Source organism: Babylonia areolata, chromosome 16 (assembly GCF_041734735.1).
Source record: "Babylonia areolata isolate BAREFJ2019XMU chromosome 16, ASM4173473v1, whole genome shotgun sequence".
In the NCBI taxonomy this organism is placed as follows: domain Eukaryota; kingdom Metazoa; phylum Mollusca; class Gastropoda; order Neogastropoda; family Buccinidae; genus Babylonia; species Babylonia areolata.
Genome location: NC_134891.1, coordinates 19,288,796 through 19,299,974, shown reverse-complemented (window position 1 = coordinate 19,299,974; position 11,179 = coordinate 19,288,796). Strand labels below are relative to the sequence as shown.

The window sequence follows — 11,179 nt, the reverse complement described above, 5'->3', positions numbered from 1 at the left end:
CAATAAATGACTTAAGTCTGTCAGTCTATTACAGTGAAGGTACAGCTCTGTCTCAGGGAATAAATGAGTATGCACAGTCTCTGTGTGTGTGCGTGTGTGTGTGTGTGTGTGTGTGTGTGTGTGAGGTGTGTGTGTGTGTTTGTGTGTGTGTGTGTGTGTGTGTGTGTGTGTGTGTGTGTGTGTGTGTGAGAGAGAGAGAGAGAGAGAGAGAGAGAGAGAGAGAACTCAGAACTCGGAACTCGGAACTCAGAACTCAACACGTTTTTTATTCAAGGATTAAGACTTTAGGCATGACCCATTCTTCCAGTCTGTCTTTGCTAATCTGCATCAGTTACAATATCACAAATATATTTAATGGAAAGGAGAGAAAGCGAGAAGAAAAAAACAACAAATAGAAAGAAGTCCTGCAGAAGAAATATGATAACACACACACACACACACACACAGAGATTGACAGATGGATAAGAGAGAGAGAGAGAGAGAGAGAGAGAGAGGGTGGGGGAGAAAAAAATGTCATCAGGACTAAAGCCAGATGATTAAAGCCACATTGTTGTTATCATCAAATCCACGTAGACAGTTAATGCTAAAATTACGACTACCATCACCAATATCACTTATACAACAGCTATTGCCACCATCATAATGGAATGAAATGAATATATTAATGCATGCACACAAATTAGAAGAAAATGAAAGAAATGCAAACAATCAAATAAATCAAAGTGAATGTAAGGAAAACAGGACAGAATAAGAACAAGAGCAAAACAAGAACAAGGAGACACAATAACAACGGATCCAGTAAGTATAAATACCCTCATTGTTACTGCCAGCGGTCGCTTCTATATCTGAATCATTTATGGTTGGAAGGATTGAAGATGCTTATGAAGATCTGACTTGAAAGTAGGTAGAGAACTGCTCGTTTGAATGTTTACAGGAAGTGAGTTCCATAGGGATGCATCTGAAAAAGCAAAACTTGTTTTGAACATATCAATGCGGGTGCATGGTAAAATGTACTTGTTCGAGCCGTATCGGAATGAGGATCGGGTAAGCGAATGTAGATATTGTGGTGCCAAGTTATTGTGCACTTTGCACACAAGTAACGCTTTGTTGAATACTAACTGTTTTTGCAAGGGAAGGATGTTTAGTCTGGCTTGTTTTTCAAGAGTTGACAATGAAGGATCTGGTAAAATTATTTTGGCTGCTCTCTTGTGAAGGGAGTTTAGCTTCTTAAGATGAACATCTGCAGCACAGCTCCAGGGTACAGATGCGTAATTAATGTGAGAAAGACAGTGAGCGTGGTAGAACGTTTTGCGAGCATCACGTTCTATGAAAGGCTTGAGCTGGTTAAGTAAAAAACAGACTGTGTGCCAACCTTTTGCTAACAGAGTTAATGTGTGATTGTCAATTCAGTTCATCATCTATCATGACTCCCAAGACACGGTGCTCGTGGATTTGTTCAATGGAGTTGTCATCGACATTCAAAGTGTGGACAAGTGGATTTTTCTGATGCGTTTGTCTTGGTGCGAGAATCATACTCTTTGGTTTTTGGGGGATCAAGCGCCATAGAGTTGGATTTGCACTAGTTAGAAACATCATTTATGCCCGTCTGAAGAGAATATTGAACTGAAGCAACGCTGACAGCGTTGGAATGAAGGGAAGTGTCATCTGCAAAAATATCACACGAGACTCTTGGGTCTGATATAGCCAAAGGAAGATCATTGATAAATATGCAGAATAGAAGTGGCCCAAGAACGGATCCTTGAGGAACTCCACTTTGAATTGCTTCAGTGGAAGAAGCATTACCACTGGTAAACACATGTTGTGTTCTGTCTGCAAGGAATTATTCGAAAAAGGACAGAGTTGTGGGGTCTCTGAGTATGAGATACACTGACAATTTTTTAAGTAATATTTTGTGATCAACAAGATCAAAAGCTTTCTGTAAGTCGAGAAAAACCGCACCTTCGATTTCACTGTTTTTGATGCCAGACAACCATGAATCGCACAAACGGCCTAATGCTGTTTGACATGAATGACGATGTTGGAAGCCTGACTGCAGAGAGAGAGAGAGAGACAGACAGACAGACAGACAGACAGAGAGAGAGAGAGAGAGAGAGAGAGAGAGAGAGAGAGAGAGAGACAGACAGACAGACAGACAGAGACAGAGACAGAACGATAACGAAAACGATAACGATAAAGGTAGCGGTAACGAGTTTGTTTTAATGAGGAAGTAGAATTACTGGCATGCATGCGTCTCTTCAACCAGCCCCTGAGGCAAAGAGGTAAAGAAATCAAATGAATAAAAACGATTTGATAATCATTATGATGATAAAAGAAAGCTGGTAGGCTTGGACCATAAATAAGTATGTACACGTACACTGCATGCGCAAAAATAAGAGAAAATAAATAAACCAAAAAACCCCCCCAAAACAAAAAAACAACCATAGGCTCTTATACACATACAGACATAAGCATGTGCAAATACATACATACATGAATGATAAGAATCTTCAAACTCATTATGAGTTGTGTTAACATTACGATGTGGCTTTGCCCGCAAAGTATCAATTATATTTTTATTCATCTTTAATGGGTTTTTTTCTTTTGTTTTGTTTTTAAACGCATTAACGCTTGTATCCACATTAAACGAAGACAATATATTCCAAAAACTTTCACCCGAGTAAATAAGGCTAAATTTGAAGAGATTTATTCTAAGAAGAGGAACGTTGGTCCAATTTTGCTTGAATCCATTGCGATTCATTCAGTCTGGAATGTTCTTTGGAGAGAAGGGTGGACAGCCGGACGTCACCTGAAACGTAAAATCAGCTTTGTTATGTGTCAGTCTCCATTTGGGAGGTAAAAGTTTTACATTTCTATAGTCAGAATGACTTAATGTTAATGACGAGGATTTGAGGAGGGTCATTTCTAAAGCTCCTCTATTGAGACGGAACAGTCGTTTTAAGTGTTCACACCGGCTGAGTTCAATAATATAGAAACATAACTAATGTATGATTGGATGTATGAACTGAAAAATAACTTACTTTTACAGTAAATCTAACAATGTTTTATCCGAGAAAGCTCTCTCTCTCACTCTCTCTCTCTCTCTCTCACACACACACACGCACACACACACACACACATGACAGAATGTTATCAACAGTGACACTAAGAATGTTGTGGTGATGAACTTCTTAAATTACAGCTGGTAGAAAAATGTAGAGAACTGAAAGAGAGTTTTGTCTTGTTACTATCGTGTATTTTTTCGTTTGTGTGTTTGTTTTGTTTTTGCTCTCTCTCTCTCTCTCTCTCTCTCTCTCTCTCTCTCTCTCTCTCTCTCTCTCTCTCTCTCTCTCTGTGTATGTGTGTGTGTGTGTGTGTGTGTGTGTGTGTGTGTGTGTGTGTGTGTGTGTTTGTGCGCGCGCGTGTTTTTGGAGGGAGGGCAGGGGGAGAGACACGTGTGATTTAATTGTGACCAGTCTATGAGTTTATTAATACTTGCCTGTGGTACAGTTTGAACGTTGTCCAGTTTTGCTTGACTGGTAAGTGCAGTTCAGTCACCTGCAATCATTCCACAAAAAGTCTTAATGTATTGGGACTAACTTTTCATACGAACAGAAAATAACATGGGTCATAGAACAGATCTTTGAGGGAAACAATATGGGATAATCGTATCCGTCAACTGATACTTTTTTTTTCTTTCTTTCTTTTCTTTTTTTTGTGGTCAAATAAGAATGAGTACATGAGTTATACAACTGTATCGGACAGGCCATAAAGTTTCAGCTTTTTTAGATCATGGTTTATGACATCAAAAGCTGTCATAAGGTCAATTATAAGAATACGAATTATTTCATCGTTATACATATATGTGAGCAAACTGTCAACTAGGTTAGTTAGTGCTGTGCGACAGGCATGATTAGTTCTATATCCAGAATGATTTTAACGAAAAAGAATTAAACGATTAAAGTGATCAAGAATGTGTATATTCAAGTGGTTTTCTATACATTTTGAGTGGGTAGACACACACACACACACACACACACACACACACACACACACACACACACACACACACACACACACACGTCTTCATTCTACACTACAGACATCAATAAGACTTCAGGGGTTGAAGAGGAAGGGCACAATAATTCACGACCTATTTCATAGAAACAAACGAGGGAAAATAGCCCGGACCAACAGATAAAAAGAAATAATCATACTGACTTGAAAGAAACGAACGAACCCCCACCCACCCCTCCCACATACTGCAAACCTTAGCAGTAAAGCTATGTTGTTACGAAAACCAATAACGACAAGAACAACAATGGAATACAAAAACAAACCGATAAACAAACACAAAATCCCAAGCATCGCAGGGAAGAAAGGAAATCATCAGACCCTTAGACCCTGAAAAGGCAGGAAGGGGTTGAGGGGGGAATAACATTGACTAGAGAGAAAAGAAAACAATTGAAAAACGTGAACAAAAAACAAAAGAAAGAAAGACAGAAAGACAGAAAGAAAGAAAGAATGAAAGAAAGAAGGAAAGAAAAACATGGCACAAAAAGGGAGGGACTGTATCAGTAGACGACATTGGTCTGAGTTTGGTGAAAGAGGAGGATAGAAGTTAGTTTAGGAGGCGAGTGTAGATGATGGCCTGGTGTGCCCAATGTATGGCATGTCTATACAGCGTGGTGTGCCCCATGTATGGCATGTCTATACAGCGTGGTGTGCCCCATATATGGCATGTCTATACAGCGTGGTGTGCCCCATGTATGGCATGTCTATACAGCGTGGTGTGCCCCATATATGGCATGTCTATACAGCGTGGTGTGCCCCATGTATGGCATGTCCATACAGCGTGGTGTGCCCCATGTATGGCATGTCCATACAGCCTGGTGTGCACCATGTATGGCATGTCTATACAGCGTGGTGTGCCCCATGTGTGGCATGTCCATACAGCCCAGTGTGCCCCATGTGTGGCATGTCCATACAGCCCAGTGTGCCCCATGTATGGCATGTCTATACAGCGTGGGGGTGCCCCATGTATGGCATGTCTATACAGCGTGGTGTGCCCCATATATGGCATGTCTATACAGCGTGGTGTGCCCCATGTATGGCATGTCCATACAGCGTGGTGTGCCCCATGTATGGCATGTCCATACAGCCTGGTGTGCCCCATGTGTGGCATGTCTATACAGCCCAGTGTGCCCCATGTATGGCATGTCTATACAGCGTGGGGTGCCCCATGTATGGCATGTCCATATAGCGCGGTGTGCCCCATGTATGGCATGTCCAGACAGCCCGGTGTGCCCCATGTATGGCATGTCCATACAGCCTGGTGTGCCCCATGTGTGGCATGTCCATACCGCGCGGTGTGCCCCATGTATGGCATGTCTATACAGAGTGGTGTGCCCCATGTATGGCATGTCCAAACAGCCCAGTGTGCCCCATATATGTCATGTCTATACAGCCCGGTGTGCCCCATGTATGGCATGTCCATACAGAGTGGTGTGCCCATGTATGGCATGTCCATACAGCCTGGTGTGCCCCATGTGTGGCATGTCCATACCGCGCGGTGTGCCCCATGTATGGCATGTCTATACAGAGTGGTGTGCCCCATGTATGGCATGTCCAGACAGCCCGGTGTGCCCCATATATGGCATGTCCATACAGCGTGGTGTGCACCATGTATGGCATGTCCATACAGCGTGGTGTGCACCATGTATGGCATGTCCATACAGCGTGGGGTGCCCCATGTATGGCATGTCTATACAGCGTGGGGTGCCCCATGTATGGGCATGTCTATACAGCCCGCTTTGTCCCCATCCCCGTTATGACTTTACTCATAGCACTCCTCTCTCTGCATTGTCGTCTCCGCTACTTCCTCACACTTTGCCTCCATTGTCGTCTTCTTCTCCTCCGGTACTTCCTCGCACTCCTCCAACAGTTCTGCAACCACACCACACTAGCTGTAGACAGTCGTTAAAAACACTCACACCACACCACACGCAAACCACACAACACCCACACCAGACCACACAGCACCCACACCACACCACACCCACACCACACCCACACCACACCCACACAACACCCACATCAGACCACACAGCACCCACACCACACCACACCCACACCACACCCATCGCCCACACCACACCCATCACCACATCACACCACACCACACCCACACAACACCCACACCACACCCATCACCCACACCACACCACACTACACCCATCGCCCACACCACACCACACCCATCACCCACACCACACCACACCCATCGCCCACACCACATCACACCACACTCATCACCCACACCACACCACACCACACCACACCACACCCATCACCACACCCATCACCCACACCACACCCATACCACACCACACCCATCGCCTACACCACACCACACCACACCACACCACACTCAGCACCCACACCGCACCCATCACCACACCACACCCATTCCACACAACACCCACACCACATAAAACCACACCTGCACCACAAACACCCACACCACACCACACCACACAACACCCACATCACACCACCCCTACACCATACCACACCCACACCACACCACACCTACACCACACCACACAACACCCACACCACACCACACAACACCCACATTACACCACACAACATCTATACCACACCACACCCACACCACACCACACCACACCTACACCACAAAACACCCACACCACAAAACACCCACACCACACCACACAACACCCACACCAAACCACACCCACACCACATCACGCCCACACCACACTACACCCACACCACAAAACACCCACACCACACAACACCTACATCACACCACACCCACACCACACCACCCACACCTCACCACACCACACCACACCACACCACACCACACCACAAATCACAAAACACAACACCCACACCACACCACACCCACATCACACCATAACACACAACACCCACACCACACCCACACCACACCACACAACACCCACACCACACCAAACCCACATCACACCACACAACACCCACACCACACCACACAACACCCACACCACACCACACCCACACCACACAACACCACACCCACATCACACCACACCCACATCACACCACACAACACCCACACCACACCACACCCATCACACCACACCACACAACACCCACAACACACACACATCACCCACACCACACCACACCACACCCATCGTCCACACCACACCACACCACACCACACCCATCACCCACACCACACCCATCACCCACACCACACCCATCACCACCCCACACCCATCACCCACACCACACCCATCACCCACACCACACTCATCACCCACACCACACACATCACCACCCCACACCCATCACCCACACCACACCCATCGTCCACATCACACCCATCACCCATACCACACCACACCTATCGTCCACACCACACCACACCACACCACACTCATCACCCACACCAGACCCATCACCACACCACACCACACCCATTCCACACAACACCCACACCACATAACACCACACCTGCACCACAAAACACCCACACGACACCACACCACACCACACCCACACCAAACCACACCAGACCCACACCACACCCACACCACAAAACACCCACGCCACACAACACCCACATCACACCACACCACACCCATATCACACCACGCCACACAACACCCACACCACACAGCACCCACACCACACAACACCCACATCACACCACACAACACCTACACCACACCACACCACCCACAACACCACACCACACCTACACCACAACACCGCACCAAACCACAAAACACCCACACCACACCACACCACACAACACCCGCACCAAACCACACCCACACCACATCACGCCCACACCACACTACACCCACACCACAAAACACCCACACCACACAACATCTACATCACACCACACCCACACCACACACATCACACCACACCACACCCACACCACACCACACCCACATCACACCACACCCACACCACACCACACCACAAATCACACTACACAACACCCACACCACACGACACCCACATCACACCACACCACACAACACTCACACCACACCAAACCCACATCACACCACACAACACCCATACCACACAACACCACACAACACCCACATCACACCGCACAACACCCACACCACACCACACAACACCACACCCACATCACACCACACAACACCCACACCACACTACACCCACACCACACCACACCACACCACACAACACTTCACCCACATCACACCACACCACACCCACATCACACCACACAACACCCACACCACACTACACCCACACCACACCACACCACACAACACTTCACCCACATCACACCACACCACACCCACATAACACCACACAACACCCACACCACACCACACCCACACCACACCACACCACACAACACCCACAACACACACACATCACCCACACCACACCACACCACACCCATCGTCCACACCACACCACACCACACCACACCCATCACCCACACCACACCAATCACCCACACCACACCCATCACCACCCCACACCCATCACCCACACCACACCCATCACCCACACCACACTCATCACCCACACCACACACATCACCACCCCACACCCATCACCCACACCACACCCATCGTCCACATCACACCCATCACCCATACCACACCACACCTATCGTCCACACCACACCACACCACACCACACTCATCACCCACACCAGACCCATCACCACACCACACCACACCCATTCCACACAACACCCACACCACATAACACCACACCTGCACCACAAAACACCCACACGACACCACACCACACCACACCCACACCAAACCACACCAGACCCACACCACACCCACACCACAAAACACCCACGCCACACAACACCCACATCACACCACACCACACCCATATCACACCACGCCACACAACACCCACACCACACAGCACCCACACCACACCACACAACACCCACATCACACCACACAACACCTACACCACACCACACCACCCACAACACCACACCACACCTACACCACAAAACACCCACACCACACCACACCACACAACACCCGCACCAAACCACACCCACACCACATCACGCCCACACCACACTACACCCACACCACAAAACACCCACACCACACAACATCTACATCACACCACACCCACACCACACCACCCACATCACACCACACCCACACCACACCCACACCACACCCACATCACACCACACCCACACCACACCCACACCACACCACAAATCACACTACACAACACCCACACCACACGACACCCACATCACACCACACCACACAACACTCACACCACACCAAACCCACATCACACCACACAACACCCACACCACACAACACCACACAACACCCACATCACACCGCACAACACCACACCACACAACACCACACCCACATCACACCACACAACACCCACACCACACTACACCCACACCACACCACACCCACACCACACCACACAACACTTCACCCACATCACACCACACCACACCCACATCACACCACACAACACCCACACCACACCACACCCACACCACACCACACCACACAACACCCACACCACAACCACACCACACCTCACCCACACAACGCAACAGCTGCAGAAACAGCACAACACAACAGCTGCAGACACAATGTCACGCGTCGACATATCCAGAGTGTGAGACTCCCCTTAGCTGACATATTTCTGTAAGCCGCCAGGTAGGCAGGCAACGCATTCGGCCCGAATCCCACGTGCGGACAAACTCGCGTCAGTGAGTTGTGGTTTGGTTTTGATTTGTTCCTGTATCTGTCAACTGCTGTGAGAGTCATTTCGACCAGGTGTTTTGGGAGTTGATCTCCTCATGTCTTCTGCTGTGGTGAAGCAGCAGGTTGTCGTCGTTTGTCGGCGGGCGTTGCAACGGCTGGAACACCAGTTCCAGGTCTTTCACATAACCTGTGTGAGGTGAGGGGGTGTGATGTTTCCTTGGTCGGCTGGTCGTTTGGACTTGCAGGAATGGTGGTGGAGGGAATGATAGAGGCTGTGAATGCATGTTTGTTTTGAATTTGCTGTAGCTGTTCGTATCATTGTATGTTATGATTAAGAGATGTCGTGAATATTTGTATTCCTATCATTGTGGTTGTGTTCATGAAAAATATTGATAATGTTTATAATTTTGGGATAAATTAAATTAAATCGAGTTAAAGTTAAATACGTTATTGTAACGGCAGGTTGGATGGGCGGGATGACAGGTTGGGTGCGACTAGCTTCTTTCAAACGTCAGAACTGACACTTTGCCATTCTTAGTTGTTTTTTTTCTTCCATTGTGGCCGTTTGGACGGTTCCACTCCTCTGCTGGTTGTGGCTGTGGGCTGGAGGGATCGTCTGCATGGTGCGGGACTGGCAGTACTCTGCGGCAGCGGCGCAACTTCGTCGACGATAACAGCGACGACGACAACAGCGTCGGCTGAAAGAACTTGGTTGCTGTGTTGAGTTAAGTGCTGTCCAACTTACTATCTCCCTTATCCCCATCCATTCCTGACCGCTGGTGTATTCTGGACTGCGGCGGCGGGGACTGAACACAGCAGACTCTATTTTTGTGTGTTTGTAATCGCGTGAGAGGGGTAGTTGTGTCAGTACTGTTTTGTTGTTGAATTTCGTGTTCGTAAATACCAAATATTATTTTCGTTTGTTTTGGAATAAATGTTATAATTTCAAGAGGAAACTGGTGGTTCCGACTGGTGCGGAGGGCTGACAGATTCGTCGTTGAGTGTTTGTCATCGTTCGTCCGTCCGTCTGTCATTCTGTCAGCCGTAGCGTGACACACAACACAAAACAGCTGCAGAAACAGCACAACACAACAGCTGTAGACACAACACAACAGCTGTAGACACAACGCAACAGCTGCAGACACGCAACGCAACAGCTGCACAACGCAACATATGCAGACACACAACAGAGAAGCTGGAGACACAATGCAACACAACAGCTGAAAACACACAACACAGACGGTGCACAACACAACTGCAGACACAACACAACAGCTGCAGACACAACACAACAGGTCCTGATAACACAACAGATGCAGACACAACACAACAGGTCCTGATAACACAACAGCTGCAGACACAACACAACAGGTCCTGATAACACA

At 47.8% G+C, this 11,179-nt stretch overlaps 1 protein-coding gene across 1 annotated transcript in view; it reads right to left on the bottom strand.

The window, feature by feature from the left end:
* Nucleotides 1-253: 253 nt before the first annotated feature.
* The window catches only part of LOC143290997 (uncharacterized), a 39,132-nt gene continuing 28,206 nt past the window's right edge, over nt 254-11,179 (bottom strand). Inside the window, exons 13-15 of the mRNA XM_076600584.1 lie at nt 5,838-5,943; nt 3,497-3,555; nt 254-2,806 (exon numbers count right to left, since the gene is read on the bottom strand). Coding sequence (XP_076456699.1) covers nt 3,552-3,555; nt 5,838-5,943 — 110 coding nt within the window. The 3' untranslated portion in view covers nt 254-2,806; nt 3,497-3,551. The remainder of the gene's footprint in view (nt 2,807-3,496; nt 3,556-5,837; nt 5,944-11,179) is intronic.